General features: G+C 46.9%; 2 protein-coding genes across 3 annotated transcripts in view; one reads left to right on the top strand and one right to left on the bottom strand.

The window, feature by feature from the left end:
* LOC136005538 (myogenesis-regulating glycosidase-like) overlaps window positions 1-25,856 on the top strand; it is a 31,975-nt gene extending 6,119 nt beyond the window's left edge. The window contains exon 2 of the mRNA XM_065663110.1: window positions 23,439-25,856. Coding sequence (XP_065519182.1) covers window positions 23,575-25,671 — 2,097 coding nt within the window. The 5' untranslated portion in view covers window positions 23,439-23,574 and the 3' untranslated portion in view covers window positions 25,672-25,856. The remainder of the gene's footprint in view (window positions 1-23,438) is intronic.
* LOC136005540 (uncharacterized) lies at window positions 1,299-16,173 on the bottom strand. Of its 2 annotated transcripts, XM_065663116.1 has the most exons (6): window positions 15,828-16,173; window positions 7,025-7,492; window positions 4,379-4,519; window positions 3,910-3,978; window positions 3,292-3,382; window positions 1,299-2,964 (listed from the first exon to the last, which is right to left on the bottom strand). In XM_065663116.1, exons 1-6 carry the CDS (start codon window positions 15,880-15,882, stop codon window positions 2,757-2,759), a joined length of 1,032 nt encoding a protein of 343 aa, XP_065519188.1. In that variant the 5' UTR covers window positions 15,883-16,173; the 3' UTR covers window positions 1,299-2,756. The 2 variants fall into 2 exon arrangements, with proteins under 2 accessions (XP_065519188.1, XP_065519189.1); XM_065663117.1 differs by lacking the exon at window positions 3,910-3,978.
* Window positions 25,857-27,630: the final 1,774 nt, after the last annotated feature.

The following is a 27,630-nucleotide window of genomic DNA, read 5'->3' as shown; positions in this document are numbered from 1 at the left end:
TATGGGTGGCAGGTCAGTGTTGTGTTAACTCTCCAGTTACGCAGTGCTCATCATTTGGTGCAGCATATACTAATAATGTTAGTATTACTGTGACAGTGGTGTCTTGCTCATCACTGTTATCTTCCTAAAGAGTGATTTATGAAAGCTCCCTTCTAGAGCATCCTTTTTTGTGTCTGTATGCATGTGAATATATACAGACACAAAAAAATGCACTAGAAGGAGGCTTATAGTATATATGTGTATACACACATAAACAATTTTAGTGTTCCTCAACTTCATAGATTAGATTATGAACACTGTTTATTGCGTTCAGGTGATGCTAGAGAGTGAGCAGCACACTGGTTGTGCAATTGCTTTTAGTGTTTCTCAGCTAGCTTTAGAAGCAGAGGATGGAAGGTGTCTCCCACTGTCACCAGGTCCAGCCACAAGGCAGAATTGGCTATTTTGGAGTCTTTCCTGGTGGATGTTTGGCTAACGTGATTTTTAAGACCTGATAAAGGCTCACACCCTCGGCTCCTCTGTCCATACCTTGGAAAATTTGGTCTACAGTATCTAGTATAAACCAGTGAGAAATAACTGAAAGATAACAACCAGTAAAAGAGAGGGGGAGAAAACAGTTCCAAGCTTGTGCTGCTTCACAGTCTTATTTTTTAATTGTCGTTTGAGCTACCATTTCATCAGTGGTATGTAAACAATGGTGTTAACTGCCTTCATGTTTATAATCAAGATTAGCATATTAAGCATGAATTATAGACAGTCATTAACAAGTAATCTCTTCTGTCCATTCGGCAGTAATGAACATAAGCACTTGTTGCTTTGAAAAGCACGTTAGCTGAACTCTAAGGAAGTATTACCATTTTAACGGCACTGCATACATTAGAGTTCCCAAAGGACATCAAGGTTTTGAAATAACGAATACTGTGCACTGTAAGGTGATGTGCTCTTTGGACAGAATTTCAAAGGCTGGCATCTCAGTTGTGGTAGGAAAAGGTACAAGGGATGTAACCGTCATAATTGGTGAGGCACTGCATGTGCATTTTGAGAGATTTGTGTACAGAATGTATTCACATAAATTGTGTGTGTAAAATGGTGCTTACACAGTTGTAAACTCTACCCAAAAGGCTTTGTATTTGTTTTAAAGTGGAAACATTGGAAGGTCAGAATTTAATTCTGGCTCTTGTTTGTGCTCACTGTTCATTGGTGGAGAAAAAGAGTTCTTCCTCTGACCATGTCTAGTAATAAAATGTTTTCCTGAGGATCATGTGGGAAACCCTCCAGTAAATGATTGTGGAATAATCTGCCAGGGGAAGACATTTATTTCCAGCCTCTGTGATTTTTATCCCCTAAACCAATAAGGTTTGTATTGTCTTTCTTGAGACCAGCTAAGTTTTTGGTCATAATAGTATCTCATAGCAGTTAACTTTTTACCAGGCTGCTGATCTATGTTTAGAAAACAGTAAAAATACTCATATTTTAAATTCCTTAGAGACCTTACTTCTGCCTTAAGGTAAATAAAATCATACTCCAGAGAAGTCCAAGCTCCATTGAAATAGTACAACTTAATATAGGTAAAGTGAGAAGTGTTGGTTAAGTCTGAGTAAGAGCCAGGTTAGGATATGGTTTCCCTTGCTTCGTTGAATAAATACACTGGTGCAGCTCATGCTTGTAATTTCATGGTGTTAGTATTTCTTTTTCCACATAATTCCTGATTATAGCTATGATTACAGTTTACATTGTCACATGATCAGTGAGAAAGCAAGCATAAATTCATTAGTATTAGGAAAGCACTAAGACATTGCAAGTTTCACTGAGAAAAGATCAGGATTGAGTGTGATGGTCACAGGTAGTTGTGCTCAAACAAGGAGTGTAAAGGCTGGAAACAGTGCTTTACTCCTTTCTAGAAAAAACTGTTACTGCTGTTGATTGGAGCAATGTATCTGTTCATTGACTATTCCATATGACTATGGGATGTCAGAGACTGCAGCTGGTATAAAATGGCTGGGTTATATATCCCCGACAAGCACCACTGATCCTACTTGTCATTCCACATAAAGAAAGAAGATGTGTCCTATAATAAGGTCTAATGTGTCTTAAATATGGAAATATTTCAAGAGACATGTACTCTCTCAGCAGGACTCTTGCAGCGATGCAGAGAGGATGATGGAGTGCTGCCTATTAAGTTAGAAAAATTACTTGCTGTTACTTAATTGACAACTTAGTGAGGGGAGTATTTTGGCAGATATCTGAAAGAGATTTTAATGTTCTGAGTCCTGAAGACAGTGCTTATTAGTTATGTTCTCACACTGACAGAGTAACTGACAGCCTTCTGTGCCTCTTGGCAGATAGTTTTAGCTTAAAAAGGACTTATGGATCATCAGGACTTCTGTTTTTCAGCTTACATTTTGTCTCCAAAGATTTAGTTTCTTATATGCTCAGTAACTCTGAATTTAGGGGCAAAGGACAGTTGCAGCTGGCAAGAGTCTTGGCTTCATTAAGCTAAATCTGGTTTTTGTTATGGGTTAGAAAAGCACTGGAAGAGCTAAGCAGCGTGTGTCTAGATGAACCAAATAATCTGCTCTGCTTGCTTCAACCTCATGCTGTGCAAGGAGATTGTTCTCAAGTGTTAAAAAAATCCCCAAACAGTGTTTACAACTCCCTGTCAAAACAGCAAGGCTAGGGAGGAGATTGGCAGTGGTGGCACTCTTCCTGGTGGGAAGGGTGACACAGCATGGAACAACAGGTCTGTTGGTTTGGAGCTAGTCCATTTGATAATTGGTGTTATCAAAAAGAGGAGTGACAGTCCCGTCTTTCCACTCAATGAGGATTTCTCCATGTCTCAGGGAAGGGGAACGAGATGGTGGAAGGTACGTCCGGGAACCTCTTTGCAAGGGAGATGGCTCCCGTAAGTCAGTTCTGCTGCTGTTGGCTGCAGAGCTCTTCAGAGCAGAGAGGATTTTCTTCTTCCTAAGGGGAGAGAGAAGAGGGTACGTAACTGCATCTGCCTGACACTTGGTTGCTTCTCCGTGTCAACTGGTTCAGCAGCCATAGTGCCCACATTGTCTAAATTGCCCTTCAGGGATGGCATGAGGTGTTCAGGAAAGGAAGAGCCAACATTATCGAGTGCATTTGGATGGGGTTGAGTGAGAGGGAGATACAGGGTGGCAAAGAGGAGAAATCGACTGATATCGTGGGTGAGCAGACCCATCTGAATGGGGAAGTGTGCCAAGATCAAGACTTCCGTTTTGAAATGCTGTACAGGGATGTGTTGAATGAATCTAAATCTCAACTTACTTGTTGTAATGGACATTGAGTGTCAGTATTATTAATCCCAATATGAATGCCAAGGGACTGAGGACCAGCATGGCCGTCTTCCAGTTGGTGCCTGAAAGGATATGATGGAAAACAATCATGTTTGCTGTACCTATCCCCATACTTCTGCAATAGTCATGATTGCCACAAAAAACACCTGTGGTGTCCCTGAAGACTATCTGATAGCAGGGAAAGTGCTTTTCCTATGAGACCAACATCATACAGCTGCTTAACACCTCAAAGCATCCCTCTATTGAAAACAGCCACAAAAAGGTTTTCTTTCTCACTAGGCATACAATACCTATTCATGCTTCTGCACCCTTCAGCTGTCTGATACAAAACAAGAAGGGCTGGGGGAAGTCACCAGTGCTAGTGGATATCTCTTTCTCCTGGTGAGCTGGGACAAAGGTTTTGCATGATTTTGATCACTTTTTTACTCAAGGCCTGGGAAGATTAAATAAGCCTTTAAAGGAGTTTTTCTGACAGGTACTTTGGTGCCCTAGTTCCCTAATGAGCATCCTCCTCAGATGGGAGGTCAGGGGCACTGATGAACCTTCATCTACCTGGTCTCTTTCTCCTCTGTCTGATCCTTGGACCTACCTGCAAGCCTGGCCCCAGCATTTTTCCCTCGATTTCCATGGTGCTTTTTCGAGTGATTATGGGATACATCTGGGGGAAGAAGAGAAACTCAGATTAGCAGCTTCCACTGTTGGACAGGAGAAGGCTCCAACTTCCTCCTGGAGCTGCACAGATCCCCTTTGTACAGAGCAGGAAGGGAAGAAGAAACTTTCTTGTTCCTCAGCATTCCCCAGCCCCCAGATAATTTTTGCTGCTTGAACATCTGGCTGTGCCTCCAGGTTAAGGCTATGAGTGTATCACTGAACTGCCTGCCAGGGAAAACATCTCAACATGTGTGAAAGCGAAGCCTTGAACCATTCAGTGGTACACATGGAAGTCGTTCAGAAGTACTCAGGTGCTTACTACCACTGAAAATACTTGAGTAATCTCTGGATGCCACCCACTCTTTCCTTCCTGCTGTTCTCACATATGCATTCGGAAAAGTGCTCACCCTCGTTTGCTGGGAGGTACGGCTGTTTGGTCTTCACAGGAGACACTGTGCTGTTAAGTTTGTTAGCCAGCGGTGGGTCAGTTAAGCTCACAGAAGATTCTCTGTCCACAGCACCGGTCTTTGATGAATCAATGGTTTTAGCTTGTGAAAAAATAAAGCAAAGATGTGTGTTATCATTTACTTTTTGTACAGAAGGGAAGAGAACCCAGCCCTGCTGCTTTAGTCCTCTACTCTGCAAGGTGAAGGCAATGTGGTACAATAGCAATGACCTTCCTGTTTAGCAGGGCCTTCCATTCTCATAGATTTCAAAGATGAAGTGAACCTTTCAGTGTGGAATCCCCAGCCAAAGCAGATCTTGTTTTCTGGTGATAAATAAGGTTATTGGTCTAAAAACTATGAGTGTAACACCAGCTGTTAAAGGATGAAATGTGGGAAAAAGCCAAGTGGAAGCATCACAGGTATTACCAACACAGCAGATGAAGAAATGGGATCAAAAGAGTGGTAAATAGTTCATACCTCTTGTAAGGCTCCATGGCATCCTTTGCCTTGCCAGTTGTGCTGCAGAAGTTGGGTAAGTGGGGTAGCAACTATGGCTGGAGGTTAGGTTGCAGGAAATCTGGTAGCAGCAGTTGTCATCCCTATCGTGCATATAGCATGATCAAGAAACCCATGTCTGCACAGGGCTCCTGCTGCTTATCTCAACCCCATCCCTTCCTGTGGTACAAGCATCCACAGATATACAAATGTAACTTAAAGAGCAAATAACCCACCAAAGTAAAAGTTGTCTGTTGATGGTCAACTGCAACTTGGGTAAGAAAAGCCTAAACAAACACATAGAACTTTGATGTTACTGAGTAGTCAGAGTCTCCTTCCAGTAGACTCTTATAGGAAAGTTATCAGTTTGCACAAGACACACTAACTGGCACAACCTGATTCAAAGCCTGCCCTGTGTTTACTCTTGCAGCCTTATTTGGGGAGCCTGGCTCTGTGGCAGCCCTGGGCTGCCAGGGACATTGCCTTGAGGAATGCGAACGCCCTTTTCACATGCCTTTTCCCGTATCTTAAATGTTCCATGCATTTCCTAGCCTATGTTTAACTAGCTTATTATAGTATTTAATTCGTATTGGCTGTATTTACCTTCAAATTAAACAAACACTAACACTTGTGACTACTGTGGTAATTGCATGCTAGCCTTCCAGTTGGCTAATTAAAAACCTCATTAAAAAGGCCATCTTATCTGCACATGGCAGCCAAAAAAGCTCTTTTTATTTCAAATTAGATACAGCCTCTGAGTCAAAAGGTTATATTCATAATCCGTTTGCTTATGTCAAACAAATTCATTCTATTTTCTCTTCACTCATTTCTGCAAAGCTGAAAATCTTATTGGGGCCATCAAGCCTTAAGGTGGGGAATAGCCTTATGGAAAGAAAGTAATTTTCCCTGAGAAGGTTGGGAATCTCATCACCTACAGAGTGGACAAACACCATTACAAACACCAGCTATTTTCTGGTCTCTGGAGTGGAGGAAGGGACAGGAGGAATTGTGTGTGATTTTTCAGGTCTCAGTTCTTCACACAGCCTCACAAGAAATGTCCAGAAAGCACCTTCCTTTGCATAAGGGACTAAATGAAAAAGGGAAACATACTGGATCATGAATGATCAGTGGTTGGCAATAAGCATCATGGGGCATCTGACAAAGGATGACAGTCACACCTTGGTGCAATGGCCATGCCTGATGTCTGTCAGCCTGGTGTCCAGCACCTAATGCTATGACAGGACCAGCGTTTCTGCCCTTTTTGTGTCCAGGCAGAAGATAGTGAACAGTCATGAAAACAGAGATTAGATTCTTTTTAGCAGAGGCCAAGGCTGTGAAACTGACAGGATAAGCCAGACTTTTTACACTTTTTGATGTCATGTTCTAGGTTTTCTTCATGCAAAGGGAGGGCAGCACTTTAACTACCTCCCACTATTTGCTGTGTTCACTATTCTCTTTATGGTTACATCAGGCACCAGCAACAAGGTTCTCTTTGGAGTATCATGAAAGCATGTGATGAGGGTTAGAGCTGTGGTTTCATTAGTGATAAGTGCACTGTTGGGGTCTGGCAGAAGCTAACTGTAATGTGTTGCTTAGAAACTGGAGCAACAATTTCTCATTACAAATATAGCTGCTGCTCAGTAATTCATACAAGTTTAAAAGAGGTGCCTCCAGTTTTCATGTTACCAAAAATGACATTCCGAAGTACAAAGTACCAAAAGCTCTTCGAAGATTTATGAGGCTTTATGAAACTTTCTTGGTTGTTTTGGATGGGGGAGGCTCACGCGATTTCAACTATTCTTAGCTCTGGGCACTGATTCAGATGAACTTTCCAAAATAGTTTTGGAAAATGACTTTTGCCTGTCATTAGAAATGCAGCTGGGGGTTAGAGACCCGGTCCCGTGAGGTGTTGCATACTTTGTGGAAAACACTGAACAGTAACTACTGGAAAACTGTGGCATCAAGTAGTTAGGCTGATTTTGAGCCATTTGGTATCTCTGTATAGGGCCTAAGTGAACATAAGTTAGAATGATGGATGCAAGCCTGGTGTTAGGTGGCTTGGATGACATGTAAGGTTAGGTGTTGTCTGATGCTACATCTACCTCATCTTACTTTTGTGGATCCACACATGCAAGTCTGCAGCTTGTTGTGTTGGTGTGCTATGCCTCGGAGCTGCTGTCTGGGCAGCAGCACAGATGGTTTCCTCTGCTAACGTCTTCCACCTGCTGAATTTGTCCTTTTTCCTCGAGACAAAGACCTTGTGTCCTCCTTCATTGGTGCTGAGGTGGAAGCGCAAGCTCTGCAGAGTCAAGTGTCCCTTCTTGCTGCAGGACCACACTTGGCGCTCCCAGTCCCCGCAGGGCTCCAGCTTCACTAGAGCATGCTCATGTGTCTTGGCTGACAAGCACTGCTTCGTTTGAAGGCTGACAATGGTCCCAGCGTTGGGGTCCCAGCTCCACTGCTGCTGCTGGGATTGCTCATTGCAGTCAGTCAGGTTGATGCTGTTGGGCTTGTGATGGGAGACGCAAATGCACTTTTCCAGCCGAGTGTTCCTTATGAGAAAGCCTTGTCCCTCTGCTACTGCAGTACAATCAGAGCACGGGTTTAGTACTGTGAGTGTCTTCAGAGCAGCAGACATTATATATGCCATGGGAAAGGGGAAGCATAACCCACCAATCCCTTTCTGGATAGGTATGCCTAGATAAACAGTTGCCCCATCTTCCTAATACCCCAGAATGACATTTTTTTAAAATACAGGGCATGCAAATAGCCAGGAGCATATAACTTATAGAAAAAAATAGCAATGACTTAAGTAATGAATGGGGAAAAATCTCACTGTTCTTGGAAAGTCATATTATTATGAAATATCTGCCTATACAGATTTAATTCAATATTTCAACTGCTTTAAATAGGCAACCCATCCTTTCCTACCTGCAAAAGAATTGGATGATTTAGGGTTTTTTTGCCCCTGTTTGGATCAAATCTTTCTTATAAAAAGAAATGACTGAAACCCCTAGGTTCTCCCGGTGCCATTCATCTGGGACCAGTTAGGCCGCCTTGGGCCACTGTGTCCATTAAATGGCTTCTGGTGATATTAAAGCAACTGAGATAAAACCATACCCTATCAGATGTCTGGAAGTACTTGGCTTACACAGGTCATGTAAGTATTGAAATAAACATGGGTTTGGTTGACATTGTTCTATGCTCCTCAGGCATGAAGGTACCATTTTTAAGGATCCCTTTTCAAGAGAAAGACATTACAGCTGCCCCACAACAGACACACATTTTGAAGCATTTTCTGTAACTGCTTGTTGCTTTTGATAGCAATGGATCCCAAGATCTCTGATGACTTAGGATGGATATCATCCTGTTAGCTGCACAGCTGACTCAATTTTCAGTGCAAAATCATCAGGTGTGGCCTGTGAACATCCTGAGCAAAATGTTAAATGTTAAACCATCTGTCACTGTGATTTTATACCTAAGAGAGTGGGCTGGAAATACAAGTTTAAAGTTTCTGGACATTCTTAGAAATATTTTAATTTTAATTACAATTAATTCATGGTAACTCCAGCTTTTGCAGTGCTTTTTCTTCCCCCTTCTTTTCTCCAGGAGCTACAGTTATAATAGCCCCATCAGCATACAGCATTGAGTATAAAGAATAAGAGGAGACTGAAAAGTGATGTTAGACAAGAACACTGATGTTTATCTAAACAACTATTTCTGTAGAGTTTCCCCTCCCAGAGCAAAGAACAATACTTTTCCCTGGCAGCAAATATTTGGCTCAGTACCTGAAAAAACTAATGACAGTGTAAACAGGAGCCGGTACACAATGCTGAGGGTATGAACAATAGCTTAAAAGAGCCCTTATGTTTTCTCTCAGGAAATTCTGGGGGTCTGCTAGATTAATAGTGCTTATGGGTTGTTAAATCAGAAACAGCTCAGGGCTTTTTGATCAGCATGAATGCATGTGGAGAAGCAGCCAAAAACCACTGTACATCTCCTGCGTCAGCTCTGAGATGAGGATGGATGTGTCTGCGTTGAGATACAAATTCTGTAGACCTGTAATAGCCACTAATCCAGACAATTCCTGCCAAAACCGTGTTCCTGCCTAAGTGGAAATTAAATTCCTGGGAGATCCGTGGACAGCTTGAGAGTCCTGTCCTTTTTACCCATTACTGAGGACTGGATGGAGGGAAGATGTTTAATGAATGTTGGGCTTGAGTTTCTGCCAGCTTCCAAAGGCAGGAAAAATGTCCCATATATAACCTCCCATGATCTTTAGAAAATTCAGAGAGATGAATACAATCCCCCCACCATGTTTTTTTGTAGGACCTGAAATCCAGGATTCTCGCTTCTTTGCTCTGTCTTAAGTGGGAGAAAACCATTTCCAAAGTAATGATGTGAGAGCTGCATAGAAATGTAACAGTGGAACATGAGAACTGTGCTGGGTCAGATAAAATATCTGCTAAGCCCAGTATCCTGTCTCCAGCACTGAGCATTAGCATTTGCTAATAGCTGAAGAGGATAAGAATCAGAAAAGAGCTCACTCAACAAAGCAAGGATACCACTGCCTCCTTCCAAAAATGTTTCAACTAGTTAAAAGAGCATTGCTGGGCATTTGGAGTTAAAATCATAGACTCATAGAATCTCAGACTGGTTTGTGTTGGAAAGGACCTTAAAACTCATCCAGTTCCAACCCCTTGCCATGGGCAGGAACACCTTCCCCTAGACCAGGTTGCTCCAAGCCCTGTCCAACCTGGCCTTGAACACTGCCAGGGATAGGGCATGACTTTGCCCATGTACAGTATATTGTATTTTTCAACTCTGAAGTTCAAAAACCATTTTGTTGCTCAGTCTGTATCATGACCTCTTTCTGCAGCTTTGCACAGCCAACTTAAGGTTTTATTATTCTTAATAATTCTGTTCCATCAGCAAACTTTATTCCTTCATTATTCACTCCTTTTGATCTTTGTTGGCACTTGCTGATACCTTTACTCTGCTGTCATCATTAACTTTCTCCACCTCTTTGTTCCAGCCTGTGGGTTAAGTCTCTCTCTTACTCCATGAGAACAGAGTTTCTTAAGGGCATTGGTGGAACAATCTTATCAAAAGCCTTTTGCAAACACAAGCACAAGATCTAGATCAGGTCACCACATTTATATGCTCATTGATGCCATTGCAGATATCAGATATTCCTACTACAAAAGCTCTACTGACTTTTATCTGTCTGTCTGCAAATCCTGTTCTTTGTTTCTATGGGCTTGCCTGATGCCAAAGTCAAACCTAGTGACCTGTGTTTGTTCCCCCATGCTCTGCAAGGATCCCTCTGAAGAGGGGCGTAATTGCTGTAATGCAGTCGTTTGTGCTGAGTTTGCTTTAAGTAAGTTTCCATACTCCTTAGAAGTTTAAGACTTGTCATCTTTAGTTTCCTGTAACTCAGTATGAATGCCATCTGGGCTGGTAATATGCCACAGATTATTTATCTCTTTTTTCCCCCCTAAAATTTCTTCTGTTGGCAGTTTTATTAGATAACTCTTCAGAATGCAGAATGACTGCTGTGTGAGGACCACGTCTGAAGTGAGTGCTGGAAGCAATAATCCACTCAGCCTTTCTACAATGCCCTGCTTTGGTTGTCCTTCTTACATAAATGCCAGTTATTTATTTGCCTCCTTATCCCACCAAGTTCTTCAGTTATGTTTAGAAACTTCTCTTGCTAGTTTTTTTATGCTCCCTCTAGAGTGCGCCTCTAAATCTTTTTCTCATATGTTTTATTATGGGTTTTGCTATTAAACATGCTGTATCATTGCTGTTTTTTTCTTTTCCTTGCTTGACAGTCATTGCCCATTTGAAAGTTTAAATTTTATATTAAATTTTGAAGAGCATTGCTGTTTAATCCAGGCAGCAGATTTGTGTTTTGCTCTCTGTGTACAGTCCCTGGTGGTATATATGTTCCCCTCTAAAAGACTGTTGTGCTATCTGCATGTTAGCAGCAAGCATTGAGTGCCCCCATGTTGTCTACCAGCCTGCTGCACTTTTGAGCTGCCCCTTTCTACCAGCTTTCTTGGTTTGATGCAGGTCTCAGTTGGCAGAAACTCATTTCACTGAAGGTCCAGGCAGCTCATCTGCCATGGGAAAAGATGTGAGCTGGGGAACCTTAACGCTGCAACTAAAGTGCTTTGAGATTTGTATAGCTTCTCAGTAGCATACGGCACTACTTTATTAGTAGATTTTTGTCTTCACACCATAGCTCAGGTCTGAAAGTATAACCTCCATTTTACAGCTTGGGAACAGAGGTGTAACTAAGCTTTTCTTGGTTCAACATTACATGGAAAAGTGACAGCAAAGCTGGAGCAATGTCCTTCTGCTCTGAACTGTGGTCTGAGTGTCTTCCCTACCAACAGTGACAGAGAGCTCTCTGTAAAGATGGCTGTCAAAAACAGGAGTTTCCTTGTGGTGTTCTGCATGATCCTTGCCATCCCAGATGTGAACCCGTGTCAATCATACAGGTTCACCATCCTCTACCTGTATTTTATTTCTTTCCTGAGGTTAAGAACCTGCTAAGTGAGCAACTTACGATTAAATTCAGGTAACCAGCAGCAATCACTGCATAAGCTCTACACAGTCATAAGGGGTGGACCCACAAAGCTGGAGTGTAATTACTTTGGGATGCACATCAGGCACCAAGAAACCTTGCTCGGGAAGGAAAATGTCTTTTTTGTCCCGATACTGCCAAGTCCCACTGTCCGGTAGCCCTGCAAATAAAGGCCATCAGCCCTAATAACATTAGGAGCATTAACCTGGAGCAAGCAGAGCATCCAGTGTGCTCCCTGGCGATGGGACTCAGCATCTCTGGAAAATGCCAGCCCTACCCAGAGAGCCTGAGTAGATGCCTGCTTTGAGCTCCTCATGTTTGAACATTTTGGCCCCTTCGTATTTTTAGGAACAAAATAAACAATTTCTAGCAAAGGCACTTGATGCCAGCTCATTTGTCCTATGATACTGCCACTCTGTCTGGTTACAAGAAAAGCAAGCAAACATAGCCCCTGCTTCTCCACAACATGGCCACCCATGGGACATGCCGTTCCTCATAGGATTAGAAGCAAACCCCATGCAATGTTCCTAATTAAGGTAATGCCAACAGGAAAGCCTTGGTTACCAGTAATCCCAGTCTGGCTGGAAAGTTCCTGCTGTTTCTAAGCAGTGCCTGTGATGGCTTGATCAAAGCAATTTGCAAATGACTTGGTGAGGGGTTGCTCCCTCTAAAGACCCTGTGGAGGGGAGGGTTAAGTTAAAGTTGTATAAGCAGAGGTTCCCAAAACACTCCAGGTCACCTGGGAACCTCATCTGTGGCCTTCTTTGCCCTCCCTGGTTCCTAACTCTTGGAAAAATCCTTTAATTAGCTCAATTTCTCTTGCCGAGCAGGTGTTTTCTGTAAGATGACTGCTGAGTCACAGTCAGGAATTTACCTTTTCCTGCCTCTACCTGTCCTCAAAGGCAGGCATGGATCTGCAGCAGCCACAGCACTTTTTGTAGGGACCCCCCACAGCCCATAATGAGCTCTCAGAGATGGCTCTCCTGAATTTATACCCAAGACCAGCATGGCAGGAGGTGAGATTAGTTTAGGGATTTTTGCAAACAGGCTGTTGACTGGAACCAACATTAGCTTTATTTTGCCCTGGTCCTCCCTCAGACTACAGCTATACTTACTTGAATGTAAAGTTAGAGTCATGTACATCCATGACAGTCAGTGGCCAATCTGCCTCGGGAGAGGGTGATACTGAGTAGAGCAGGGTGATTCCCTGTTGGTGAGCAAACATGTGCCTGCCCATCAGGCCCATCAGAATGGGCAGAGCTGGAGCTGGGTGAGCAGCTACCTGGCAACTGGGCTCGCTGGGTTTATGGGAGCACAATCTCCACCACTTCTTCTTATCAAGCCGTGTCATTTTTATAGAGAAGTCAACAAAGCCTACTGGTAACCAGCAGTAATTAGCTGGCAAACAGCCTGTCTGTGCAAGTACCTCCTTGCAAATACTTGTTGGTCTGCACTCATTATTTTCCAGTAACATGTCTCTCCAAGAGCAGTTTTCAGCTATTGCTCCTGGCAACCACACTGGGCTGTGTTTCTTCCCAACCACTGCTGCTTTCTCAAGAGTATCTTACTTTTGGCTGACCAACAAAGCTTCCCATGTTACTTCAAGGTCCACTCTTCACCAAGTGTCTCAGCAAGGGCTTTCAAGGAAGCAGAACAGCCATAGGAAAGGAAGAAAGGCTTTGGCATGGAAAAGTACATGGGTAAATGATGGGGAGCAGGGGAGGTTGATGCTGATGCTTGTGGAGAAAACCAGTTCCTGGGGAGGTATGATGGAGGTCTATAAAATCCAGAGAGGTCTGGAGAGGATGAGTATGGGCTGACTGGTCAAGGACTGATCCCAGATGGGACAAGGGGCACCAAGGGAAGGCTCTTAGTGTGCAGGAGATGACTGCACCCAGCAGCCACGTATCTGCTGCCAGCAGGGAGAGCCTGCACAAGTCAAGGGAGGAGATCTGATAGCTAATGAAGAGTTAAACACACCAGCATCAGGAAATTCCCCCAGCAGAAAATAGCTGGAGGCTGGAAATTATAGGGAGAAGAAACGTACCAGATAAGCTCGGCCTTTCTGCCTCTGCAACACAAGATGCTTAGGGCTGCCTTAGGAGAGTAGGGAGCAGCCAGCACTGCACATACATAGGCTTGGGAGGAAAGAGAGTGGTCTCTGGGATATGGGATCAGGACAGGATGCCAAGCAGAGCCATCACCACCCTCACATAGTGCATAAGAATCGAGCACCAGTGTTAAATGTGGTATTATTTCAGCAGTTTTCTTTCTGCTTGTCTATGCACAGATCCTGCTGATGCCCAACTTCCCAGCACTCCATCGTACCTCACTGTGTTACCATTAGGCCCGATTTCTTAAGAAAACCCTTCAGCTCCCTCCCTGCTTGCAGGGACTTTCCAAAGAAACCACTGTCGGGACCAGCGTAGGCAATTCCAGGATTTTGTTTCTAGCAGGGAACTGAACCCTTCAAGGCCTGTCAAGAGCAGTCACCTCTGTCCTGCTGGCAGCCTTAAAACCCAGCAGCCCCAGGCAGGATGGGATGGGGAGAGGCTGCTGCTGGAAGAGAACAGCCCCAAGCAAGAACGTGTTTGCTCTCTGCTCTTTGAGCTTGCTTTGGGCACTGCCAGGTTTTGGGAAGATAAATTCCTTTCTTGCAAAACAGTTGTGTTTTTGTTAGTGGCCTGACTCAAATACAGCGGCTGATTGTGTGATTGCACCAAAAGCACTGAAGTGGAAAGGAAATGTCCTGTGGTCCTCCTTAATGTGATAATAAAACATAGACATGGGGCTCCTGTTGTATGGCAGCAGTAAAAGAGCCACTTTCTTCCAACACTGGACAAGGTCTGTATTACAGCAAGAGAAAGAGCAAGACCCTGAAGGCTGTTCTGCTCTCCTGGCATCCTACAATGGTATCTCCTCCATGTCCTAAACAGATCTGTAACTTTTAAAAGATGCACATGTATCTTCATGGCTCATAGTACAGTGCCATATTCAGCCTTGGGGCTTAAAAAAATTACAGGTTCAACTCACTGGATTTACTTTAATTGGCAAGATTTGGGGTACAAAAAACAGCAGCAGATGGCGCAACACTTAAATCTGTAGGAGCAAAACTAGCCTCTCCTTTGACCATGCTGCAGAGCAAACTGAGGGCTGGCTACTCAAAGCAGCCCAGGGAACACGCACTTAAAGGTCGTGGAGCAGGGGATGGAAAGCAGCTGGTCAGTCTGAGGTCTGTCTGTAAGGAATAACTATCCTAGCTGTGCAGCCCAAATAGTTGCAGTCTTCTGGTCTAGGGAACTTGATAAGCTCTGAGTAGGTAACCTGTAAAACTGCAGGGCTGTCCTCCTTGCAGCTGCAGGGACTGGATGAGCCTTGAAACACTTCAGGGATTTATTTCAATGAGTCCCTTTCAACCTGGCATCTCAGGCATAAGGGCGAGATAAAAAGGGATTATTTCTTAACTCAGGGGCTTTGCCCATTTTTAAAGAAAACAGATATAAATGTAGAGTAGATATAAACATACATAACATACATATCATATAGAAATGTAACAAAGAAAATAGACCCAGTGCCCATGATGGGATGGGAGAGACTGTGGGAAGGGTAGCTGTTCCTGGGTAGCACTGCTCCAGCTCCACAGGATGATGCTCGGCAGGACTTCTGCTTTCCTCATCTACCCATGCATGTCAAAGCCAAATGTGGTTGGATTCAAAATACTCCTGTGCACAGGCAGGATACAGGATTCAAGCAGCCTCAGCAAGCAGCTGAATGTTAACATGAGCCACTACCAAGTTTGCTCCATGGAAATGAGTGGTGCAGACTCTCCAACTCCCCAGAACATCCCACTACAGCCAACTGGCACAGGAGCAGGACTAAAGCAACGAGGTCCTACTCCCCTTGCCACCCTCTCCCATGCTGCCAGCACACCCTGAGCCCACTCGCCTCTGCCAGGAAGGAGCAGGGGACAAACAGAGTGCTCCTTGAGAGGTCACTTGGTGCCTGTTTCACTCCCAGAGCAGGCTTATTCATCCACTACTCTTAGCAGTATAAAAGCACTTTATAAAAGCAGCCAGCATGATGCCACGGTGTCCCTGGCCAAACCATCCCAGCACCTTGCCAGGCTGTCCCTCAATCTCCCGTACCCCTGTGTTTAAGTCCATTTCAAAAGCTGCCTTGAAATGTGCCCGGAGGCACTTGTTTCACAGCTTGGTGGGTTCAGAGCTTTGCAGCCCAAGCGGCACTTCAGCAGCAAAGCAGGTTAAAACCAGAGAGGAAGTCCACTTCCAACTTTCCAGCTACCCCAAAGAAGGAGAAACTTACCCTCAAGCCAAGGAAGGAGGCAAATACATCCTAGGCTCAGCCTGAAAAGCTCCATGCTGCCAGCACAGCAGGGGGGAAGGAGCCCCTGTAGCCTCTAGTCAACGTGGAGTGCCAGGCAGCCTCTGTCATTCACAGCAGAAAAACCTGCTGGGAAGAGAAAAACTCTTTTGTCTTAGCGCTGGAGACTTGGCAGCTCTCTTATCAGCAAAGGATCAGCTTGGAGACACAGTCCCGCTCAGTGGTTATCCCTTAGGAGAAATCGTATGACGAGCCAGGATGGGGGGGACCCTGGACAGAGATGCTCCCAGCCACTGAACTCCGCTCCTTAGCAGCTGTGTTTCTCCCAGCAATGAGAGCCGAATGCCAAGCAGGCTGGCGGGCTGCCTTCACCAGGGCTGGGAGCAGAGGAGGATGCGGGGCTGGCCTGGCAGGGAAAGGCAAAGTTCAGGAGTGCCCAGAGGGGCGTGGGATGTGTGTGCTGCAATCCTGCGCTCAGCCGTGCTGTCACACAGGGTTGTTTTCTCTTTAGGGAGAGCTATCGCAGCTAAGATGAGTTGAAGCACCATTATACATCATGGTGGAGATAAAGCCTCACAAACTGGCTGCAGGGGTTCTAGAGTCGGAAGGTGATGGAAGGAGAAGCTGAGCTCCTGGCTATGGAGCAAATGCTGCTGTGGGTCTGTCCTGATGATCACCCTGGAGGTTGCTCAGGTCGAGTTTGGCTTTTATGCATCCATTTTGGCTCTGCACAGGGGAGAGCAACAGGACAAGTTGTAATGGGTAGAACTTCAACAGGAGAGATTTAGATTAGATACAAGGAAGAAATTGTTCCCTGTGAGGGTGCTGAGGCGCTGGCACAGGTTGCCCAGAGAAGCTGTGGCTGCCGCATCCCTGGCAGTGTTCAAGGCCAGGTTGGACAGGGCTTGGAGCAGCCTGTTCTAGTGGAAGGTGTCTCTGCCCATGGCAGGGATTGGAACTGGATAAGCTTTAAGGTCCCTCCCAACCGAAACCATACTGTGATTCTATGAAAACTATATATCCTGCCTTGAGAGACAGCAGCAAAGACTGTGAAACAGAGATAGGGGAAGCCAGAGTTAAAATCTTGCTAGAGAGATGCTCCATCCAGAGATCTGCACATCTCTGTATGGAGCAGATCTCCACATGGAGCAGACCTCTGGTCCAGCGCCTCAGGGCATGGCGGTGGGCAGCAAGGGGAGCAGCTAGGTTCTCTGCTGTGGCATCCCATGTCACCCCCGATGCCAGCCGGATGTGCTCCATCCAGACATGCAAATCCTGTTTTTCTGGATTTGGCAATCTTCTAATGAGATACAGGATGTTCAGGCTGCCACTGAAACTCCCACCAGCACTGGACTGAGGAGAGCCTAACCCAGAAACTGATGCTATATTTAAGCCCTCGTGAAAAGTGGACAGTCTAAAAATGATGTGTCAGCACAGACCAAAATGAATCCATCAAACACCAGCTACTGAGATTTTCAGGGTTTCAGACACCACTTTGGTCTTATTTCTTATACATGCAAGAAAATATTTGCATGTAATGTTGCTCTGTAGCCTTAAAGTTCATTATTCCATGATGCACTGGCTTGCTTACGGTGTTCTATAGCCTCATGTGTAGGAATGCTTTCTTCGGATTGTTTCCATGGCTTTTCCTGGGCTGCACCTAGAAGAGAGCAAGCTACTTTCCAGCTGTGATCTCTCCCACGTGAAGCAGAATAGTCCCATAATTGCTGGCTCTGAGTCACATAATTTCCGTGTCGATTAGTCCTTGGTGACTTGAGTCCCATAGAGCAGCCTTGTTCTTGGCTCCATCATCAGTCTGATGGATGCATTGGTTTTTCTCATCATTTCGTGGCTCCGGTGAATTTAACCAGAGTGAAGTGATGATCAAATAAAACTTCACCACCTGATGGGGTCATGGTATTACCCACCCCATCTTCAAACACAGGGATCACTCACCAGACATGCAAATTCAGTCCTGTCTGTTAGGCACTGCTTTCAGGCACACAGAAACTGGAAGAACAAGGAGAGACAAATATTTTGCTAGCCTAAAACTTGTGGAATGCTCAGGAATAGCACAGACATCCCAGCCTTTAAGCCAGCAAGGTATTGTACGACACACGGGACATCAGCAGTGCTTAAAAGCTGAGCACAGCCCCTTACCCTCAGTGTCATGAGGACAGGGATGGCACCAGGTCGCTGGGGTGAGGAAGGCTGGGGCTCTGGGGGGTTCTCCATCTGTTCAGTGTTTTAGAGATGAAATCTTCCTCTCTCCCTTAAGAACCTACCTGGACCTCATGGTAGGTCGCTGGGTCACAGATTCCACATGAAGATGAAACCCTTCAAGCTATCTCACCTCTATCTAGCTGCTATTGCAGGCATCTCCCAAGGATTCCCTCTGGAGCGGAGGAGCCTCCAGCTGAGCCTGGGTCTAAGTGGGAGAAAGCCCAGCTCAGACCCAGATACCTTCCAGGCTTATTCCTTCACATGGCACAAGCCCAACTCACTGACTTCATTCAGAACAGCCTGAGATGACAGCATCCTTTTTTCCCCCACTTTTTCCTATATTTCCACTGTCCTCAGCCTGCTCACATGATTGCAGCAGAGGCACACAGTGACCTTTTTTCTCCTTGCCTATGCTTTGCTTATTGCTGTCTGCTCAGTTTGCTTCTTCATCAGGGGGATGCACCTCAAAAACTCCCTGGAGCTCCTCACAAGCACTGATCCCGATGGAACAGGGTCTGACAGCCTGGTGCTGCTCAGGGGATGCCCGAGGACAGGTCACCAAGCAGCCTGTGACAAGCCTGGCAATGCTGCCTGGGTTTCAATCTCAGCCACTGACTCAGCAGATGGAGCTCCTTCCCAAGGATGCGGGCAGAGCAGCTCTCAGCATGCAGTGGGGAGCTGTGGCCGCTACTTGCCGTTTGGAGCAGCACATGGACATTGTGTGCAGGCTCAGGAGTCAAGTGAGAGATCTGAAAAGGAGAAAAGTAGATTTTGAAGGGCTTTTTTTCTGACAATTTGGAAAGGAGAAGTTTGTTCATATAAGAGGATGGGACTTGGACTTCCACTACCTGCTCTTACAGCAATCAGGACTGAAAGACCTGTTCATTAAACTTCAGTTTATTTCCAGTGGTGAGGGACCAGGATCTTCTGGATAAGGAAAACCCCACATAATATTTCTGCTCCAGACCAGAGCTGGGTTTGCATGGCTTTAAGGGTCTTACACCACTTTCAGGCTTGCAGGAGGTTAACAGCTCTGCATCAGCACTTTCTACAGGGACAAGCCATCAGAGTCTGTGCAGTCACCTTCACACTGAGATCAGCTAAAAACCTTCCAGGCATAAGGAGCCATGGGGAGCAGCGCACAGACCCCCAGATCAGCACTGCTGCCAGGAATAAACCTGCTTCAGAACAGACTGGTGTGTATGAGCTGGTGCAGGCCTAGTGCATCCCTGCAGGACACAGCCATAATCCTCCTGGGAGGTCAGACTCTGCTGCTGATATGGGGTTAATATAACCCAAACTGCTGTTTCAGCCCAAAGATCTGGGTGAGATCCCCATGGGCCAAAGGTCAAGGCATCGCTGTTGCCCTGGCTGGAGCTATCATGAACTGCTCAAAGCCCAGAGGTGGGGTGAGGGCTGCGCACAGTGCTGTGGATAATATCCCCCACCCTGCTTCAGGACACAACTGAGCTTTTTTTCCAGGAGGAGCAGGATCCTGCACCACTCCAAGGGAGAGATTCTGTCTGTATCAGCCACCTGATTAGGTTGCTGCAGGAGCTCCATCAGCGCTGGGTGCTGCTGGCAGGAACGCTGGTGCCACTACCTGCACCACATGGACTGCAGAGCAATGGCAATGTCACCTTGCCCTCTGCATCCATCCCCCAGGCACTTCCCCCTTGCGTTAAGACATGGTACCTTTGTAGCTAATCTGTGGCAGCTCACGCAATAACCTTGTCTCTCCCTCGCTCGCCCTCCTTGACTGCAGCTATAGCAGATACCTCTTTTGTCACATCATCTATACACACAGCAAAAATGGTGAGCAAACCTCTCCTGAGCCCCTTTTAGCAATAAATCACCCATACAGTGCCCGCGTGTGCCAGGCAGCCATGGGAAATCAGAGGTGATGGGAACTGCTTTCTGCTTTGTGTGTGTTTTCTGCTAAAATGTCCCGTTTGAAACAGTCGTAAAAGACCTCAGTAAATGATTAATCAGTTCATGTGGAGTTTGACAGGGCAATTGTTTATGACCATGACTTACAGCTACCTATAGCACTTTCTGCTAGAATGTGCTGTGTACTCTCCCTACGAGTGCCTGTTAGTGACTCCTGAGTGTTTGAGAACCCCTTATAAAAAGAATCTTAATATACAAAACTATCCCTTTAAAGACAGAATTATTTCCTGATGGGTTGTTTGGTGAATGATGCTCTCCCTGCACCAGTAGGTAGATAAATACCTTTGAAAGGTGAAAGTCTGTGGGTTCAGGAATCACATGCCTGAGACCTTAACTGAGGACTGACAAGCTTGTGCCACATGCGCCAAGAGAGTCGGGTTGCTGGATATAGATTTGGTCTGTAGGAAGAAGGTTTTGAGGGTACACGTAAAAGGGGTTTAGGTGTGTAGCTGCCCTTTGAGCTGGCTGATGTGTGGTTCATCACTCGAAGCCCTTACTTAGCTCCTATTTAACTCTAAGAGGGTCTAAAGTCCTGGCTTGTTTTCTGGGTATCACAGTGCTGGATATGTCAATGTTTAATCTGTGCATGCTAAGGGCTGCTTAGATCCTTGGGGTGTGGAACCCCAGCTCCTTTTGGAGGAAGGTCTTGGGGTTCGATGGGGCCAGATTCCTATCAGATTAAGGTCTGGTAAAGAAGCCCAAATATAACACAGCAGCTAATGCATCCCTGGGGCATCTGGATTTTGGGTTACTATGGGAGCACTCAGTCCATTTTTGCTTGGAAACGGTTGCACTTTGTGTGGGTTAATTAAGTACTCACCAGAGCACAGAGGCTTTGTTACTATTCACAGGAAAGGGACACTGTGATTCCATAACCCCATGGATGGAGCAAGGAAAAGGCTGGATCTAGGCTCTGGGTCAGCTGTGTGCACCACTTGTCAGGACTCCTTCTCATCAGCCCCAAGCAGCACTCAGGGTGCCAGCTTGCCGGTGGGTATTTAATGTTTTCATGAAACACAAGCCTTGCAGCTCAGGAGTTAGCAGCTTCAGAGACTCCCTTATCCTGGTGGGATCCATCCCAGGAACCCCAGTTGCATCCTGCTCTGCCACCAGGTGTGTCTACTCTTTCCACTGACCAATCACCTCTCCTCCATGAGGGGCTGGCCTATGATGCCCACCACATCATAGGAAGGAAGGAAACCCAAATGGCCCTTGGGACAGTACAGCTTGGCCAAGGAACCCTGATTCCCTTGTATACCATCTTTCTGCCACTGATCTACCCCTGGAAAAATCAAGAGATTTAAAGCAGTTGTCTGGGAGAGAGATTACCGCATAGGAAGCTGGAAAACATCTTACACATCCTTTATTCTTACAGGGATTTTTGAGTTCTGCTAAGTCACTGTGTTTTGGTGTGGTTTTGTTTTGTTTTGATTTGGGCTTTTTGTTTTTGTTTTTTTTTGTTTTTTTTTTTTTGTTTTGGGTTTGGTTTTGTGGGGTTTTTTTGTGTTTTTTAGGTTTTTTTGTTGTTTTTTGTATGTGTTTTTGTTTTTGTTTTGGTTTCATTTTAGTTTTTTTTTTTAATGTGCTGTTTAGCATAAGGAAATAAAAAAATAAATAAAAAGAAAAAGCAGAATTAATGGAAAATCGACTTGCCCTGCTTCTCTCTCCCTTCCCCTTCCTTGTTTCTCACCCTGAGAAATGATAGGGCTCATTAAAGGAGATGCCTGCCTCCAGGCTGATTGGGAGGGCAAAAGGAGGAAGGAAGAAGAGGGGGAAAGCCCAGAGGGCAGCACCCAGGGACTGATCCAGCCCATCCAAGCAGCTTCAAAGCAAAAAGGCTGTTTTGCTAAAACACCATGGTTTGTCTGGAAACCACCCCCCAGCACTGGAGCTACACAGCTGTGTCAGGAGCCAGCCCAGCACGGGAAGGCTGCCAGCTCTGAGCTCTTTGGGGCTGGCAGAGTGCCCTGATTGCGCATGTAGCCCAACCTGCCCCCCAAAACCGTCCCTGGGGCAGCACTGACCTTCCTTCTCTCCCCCCTACCCTTGCCAGGGCTTGCTTGCCAACACTTTTATCCTTTCTTCCTCTTTTTCTCAGCAAAGCCTTGCTCATACTGAGACTGGATTACAAATACTGATCGAGTGGCTCATTCAGGTGGTTGGGAGGCCGCTGCAATTGACACCAAACTTGGTGACCTCTGGTATTTTAATGGTTCCCGGTGTGGCTTATGATCTCTGTATACTTAGATACTGATGTCATGGCAGTGCAGGCGAATATGCCCGGCACGTATAGCTGGGCACAGCTTGCATGAGCAAGCTGGCTCTTTTTCTTCCTCTCCATACAGGCTGCTCCTGCATATTTTCATCCTATCAGAGCATGCAGACCCCATGATGTGGACAGGGAAGCCGGTAGGGAGCCCAGTTCTATGGAACGCATTGCCTTGAGCCACCTGTGTTGGTTTTCCTGCCTGTTGTTTTTGTTGGCAGCAGATGCTCTATCAGATGCTGTGAGCTGCACTGCATTGCCTGGCTTGGTGACGCTTGATGCAGCTGGGGTGTGTGTCACCCTCTTGTGCATTTCTCAGCAAAACTGAGAATTAAAGCAAAACTTTAATGTAGTGCTGGTCTTGCAAAAACTTCAGTTTAACATTCCCATCCCCAGACTCTGTGCCTAAATATCATCCACCCCCACTGCACCATAATGTCTTGCCTGGCATGAGCCTGAGAGTTGCAGGAACTGAATTAGGATAAAAAGCAGGGAGGCGGATGTAGGGAAACATCTTATTTTCCCATTGCCAAGAGGGGCTGTCCTAGGGTAATGGCTCCAGGACTGACAACAGTCAGGGCTCTGCCCAGCCATCCCGAAGCAGCGCAGTGCCACAAAGTGTGTGCATCCCCATGCCCCCATGCAGGAGCAAAGTGGAGGGAGATAAAACATCACTCCCTGGCTGCATCACTGGAGGATGTTGGGGAACAGCAGGCAGAGGCTGGACACTTCAGTGATGTATTTCTCTGCCTCTATTTGATGTGGAGAAGTGGACAGCAGGAGAAATACATCAGGGCATATAATTAATATAAAACCAGATCAGCTTGAGATATCCAGTTTGTATGCTTGGGAAGCAGCCCCTTTCCCTGGCCCCATTCTCCTCCAGGCTCTGGCTTGACTTCCACACCTTTACCCTTTCTCTGCAGGACGCGGCAAGGCTGCAGCCAAGAGAGGGTCGTGGGAATGCTGGCATATCCCTGCTCCAAAAAAGCTCAGCCCAGCTGCCAGTGGACAGGCTGTCACTGCACAGAGCAGAGCAAGCCAGAGCTGCAGGGACAAACGGAGAGGAGCTATGGCCATTAGCAAGATCATTAGCAAGATTTAACTGGTTTTCTGCTGTTTATAACCTTCTGTTTCATGAAATTACACTGCAGGTGTCAGCGGCCAGACTTTGGAAAGGAGACTGTGAGCATCTTCATGCAGCATCTTGGATTATCTGTCCACCAGTTGGAGAAAAGCAAAATCAGCAGCAAAGTTTCTAACTAGGCATTGGCACTGTAAAAAGGAGTAATGGACAGCATGATTACCCACCGTGCAGGAAAACATGGGGATGCTCAAAAGGGGGATGGCAAAGAAACATGTTTGCCTGAAAATGTCACGCCAGTGAAGCAGAAGCCATCCAAAGAGCTGAGGCCCATGCTCGGCGCCATCCTGCTGGGCCTCATCCTGTTCATTGCCGCAGTGGTGGCCTGGTGCTACTACACGGTGTCCCTGCGGAAGGCGGAGCGGCTCAAGACGGAGCTGATGGACCTGCGCGCGGACGGCTTCGTCATCAGGAACCAGCACGGGGAGGTGGTGTTCCGGCTGGCGTTCCGCTCGGGCAGCCTGGACCTGGAGTCGTGCTCCAAGGAGGGCGAGATCCTGAGCTGCACGCGCTCGGGCCGGGGGCCGCTCAACTTCTTCATCCAGACGGTGAGGCCCAAGGACACGGTGATGTGCTACCGCGTGCGCTGGGAGGAGCTGGCGGACGGCCCCGCCGTGGAGCACACCATGTTCTGGGAGGACGCGCACTGGTACGGGGGCTCCGAGATGAGCACCCAGCACTGGCCCATCTGCCTGGCCGGCTACCAGGAGCCCGTGCCCTACGTGACCAGCGACGTCTACTCCTTCCGCGACAGCTTTGGCGGCATCCTCGAGCGCTACTGGCTCTCCTCCAAGGCGGCCGCCATCAAGATCAACGACTCCGTGCCCTTCCACCTGGGCTTCAACGCCACCGAGCGCACCCTCTTCTTCCAGGCTCGCTACAAGGACTCTCCCTACAAGCCCCCGCCGGGGCAGCAGCCCTTCCCCGAGCTCAGCTACCGCGTCTGCGTGGGCTCCGACATCACCTCCATCCACAAGTACATGGTGCGCAGGTACTTCAACAAGCCCTCCAAGATCCCTGCCGAGAACGCCTTCCGATACCCAATATGGTCCACGTGGGCCCTCTACAAAAAAGATATTGAGCAGGAGAAAGTTCTGCATTTTGCAGGAAATATTAAGAAGTACCGTTTTAACTGCAGCCACATAGAAATCGATGACATGTACACACAAGCCTATGGGGACTTTGACTTTGACCCCATCAAGTTCCCCAATGTGACAGAGATGTTTGCAAAACTGAGGGAAGATGGGTTTAAGGTCACCCTGTGGATCCATCCCTTTATACACACAGATTCCTCCAATTTTGGGGTGGGAATCGAGCGTCAGCTGTTCATCAAGGAGCCCTCAGGGCGACTGCCGGCCATGGTGGAGTGGTGGAATGGCATTGGGGCCATCTTGGACTTCACCAACCCGGCAGCCCGGGACTGGTTCCAGAGCCACCTGCGCCAGCTCCGACACAAGTACGGCATCTCGTCCTTCAAGTTTGATGCGGGCGAGACCAGCTACCTGCCCAAGCAGTTCAGCACCTTCCGCCCGCTCTCGGACCCCAGCATTTGGTCGCGGCGCTACACGGAGATGGCCATCCCCTTCTACGAGCTGGCCGAGGTGCGCGTGGGCTACCAGTCACAGAACATCTCCTGCTTCTTCCGCATCATTGACCGTGACTCTGTCTGGGGCTACGAGCTCGGCCTCAAGTCCCTCATCCCCACCGTGCTCACCATCAGCATGCTGGGGTACCCATTTGTACTTCCAGATATGATTGGAGGAAACTTCCTCTCTGGCAAGACAGATGGAGCGGTGGAGATTCCGGACCGGGAGCTGTACGTGCGGTGGCTGGAGCTGTCAGCCTTCATGCCCTCCATGCAGTTCTCCATCCCACCCTGGCTCTATGACAAGGAAGTGGTGGAGATCGCGCAGAAGTTCACGGAGCTCCACGAGTCGCTGGTGGCCCCGCTGCTGCTGGAGCTGGCCGGGGAGGTCACCGACACGGGGGACCCCATCATCCGTCCCATCTGGTGGATCTCGCCCCGCGACGAGGCCACGCACAGGATCGACTCCCAGTTCCTCATCGGGGACACCCTCATGGTGGCTCCTGTGCTGGAGATGGGCAAGCAGGAGCGTGACGTCTACCTGCCGGCGGGCAAGTGGCGCAGCTACAAGGGGGAGTTGTTTGAGAAGACCCCGGTGCTGCTCACGGACTATCCTGTTGACCTGGATGAAGTCGCCTATTTCCTCTGGGTTTCCTAACTGCCTCCTCCATTAGCTGTGGAATGGCCTCAGGGATTAATGACCCATTGACTTTAACGGCCTGGGAATTTTAATTGTTTATAAAGTAGAAATACTTCAGTATGAAATCTGAGGAAAAGACCATGACCTCGTTTTGTGTGGCAAGTGCTATAGAATAGCTTACTTATTAAAATATATTGAATTGCTGTCCTTGTTACTACAGTTTGACAAGCACAATGTATAGAAACAGTTTCTGCTGGTAATCTTTTCCCAGCAAGAAATGCCATGCACGCTTCTGGTTTATAAAGGAATTTACATGCAGCCCTTTGTTTCCCGGTTTAACATGTGATTGTTGAGATATTATAATTTCATTTACTTAGTGAAGGTGGCAGTTGCAGCAGAGTATGTTTTTACAAAAACAATCTGTGATTATCCTAAAGATGAAGGCACCCAGTTTCCAGCCTGTTTGTCAGATGGGTGCTGATGCAGGAGTAAGTGGGTTTGTATTTCCCATGGCTTCAGCTATCTGAGCAAGGAGAAAGAAGCTATAGCATGTGGCATGCATTCAGCCGAGCCTGTGAGCTTGTGCTGAAATTTCATGGCAGTCAAGATTAAAACCCAGCACCAAGGCATGCACAGGTTATGACCTAATAGGATCCATTTGTCTTTTAGGACCACATTTAGAGCCAAAGTGTGCAATCTGTCAGGTCCCAAGAGAGGACTCAGCCATCATCCTCCTGAGAGCGTTCAGACAATTAGGAAACCAGCCCAAGTGCCTTGCTGCCTCAGTTTCCCCATGCCAGCTGTGTTGATGGAGATCCACATGAGCTGGCATCTTTCTGCTCATGGAGGTGACTTCCAGTAGGTGTCTCAGCAGTGCCTGCAGGCTTGAAGTGTGCACTCCACTTTTGGTCCCATTTTCTCTGGTTTTAGGCAAAGAGAAGTTTAAAAGTGACACGACTGAGCAGTTTAGGAGAGTCCTGGGGTCTCTGGGCTGCAATGCACTATCCCAAAGCGAGACACTGATGATTCCTTTGCTGACCCCAGTATGCTGCTAGTGGGCACCTGAGAGGTAAAGCTGTGTGTTGCCCCAAGGCAGGAGAAAGCTCCTTTGTTAGGGGTTTGCCCAAGAGCTGGTCCATATAAAATGTAAATAGGAGCTGGAGAATGTCATACTCACTCCAGAGTTGGTTTGATGCTCAGGTGAAGCACTTCAAAACCAGCTCAGACCGCTGTCACCCATCAGTGGGTCTATTATGCCACCAAGACCCTGCATGGTCACAGCGGCACGAGAGAAGTGCCATGTGGGATGGGCCAGAACATCTTCTAGATGCCTATGAAAACAGCTGAAGCCACAGCAGTGCTATCACTGGTGTGGTGATGAAGAAGGAGAGCCCCAGTTTAACCCAGGGATATGAAAGGCAAAGCAGTCTTGGTCTGGCAGTGATGTCCAGTGATCACGCACTGTGTCTGTTTCCTTACTATGGGCTTTCTCCTACTCCAGGATAGTGGCTTCCACTAATGTATCTCCCCTAAGGATGAGAAAGCATTCAGAAATGCTTTATCATCTCCCAGCTGCTGTTTTGAAGCCCCGAAGGGTTCCCAACGGCTGGGCTTGAGCTAACCAGTGAGTCCCAGGTGGGCCCCAGCAAAATTCCTCTGGCTGTTGTTGCAGCAAGAAAAAAGCTTCGTGGAAAGCTGATGGTCACGGTGCGGGGAGAGATGGGAGAGCCAGGCTTCAGTCCCATCACACTGCGTCTCTGCCCTATAATCAGTGTGCTCCGTACGCACACACACAGCTCTTCCACCCACCTGCAACACAGGCTAGGGGGAATTTAAACAAGCATCACAGAGGCTTCCTGCAAACTCCAGGGATGTTTTGAGCTGCTTGGTACCATTTGGCTGAAAAATATCTCACACAAATCAGCATCCCTTTCCAGTCTTTCCCCCAGTGCCTTTTCCTCCTGGCCAGCCAAGCCA

This window comes from Lathamus discolor, chromosome Z (genome assembly GCF_037157495.1).
Source record: "Lathamus discolor isolate bLatDis1 chromosome Z, bLatDis1.hap1, whole genome shotgun sequence".
Classification (NCBI taxonomy): domain Eukaryota; kingdom Metazoa; phylum Chordata; class Aves; order Psittaciformes; family Psittacidae; genus Lathamus; species Lathamus discolor.
This window is presented reverse-complemented; position numbering and strand designations above follow the sequence as displayed.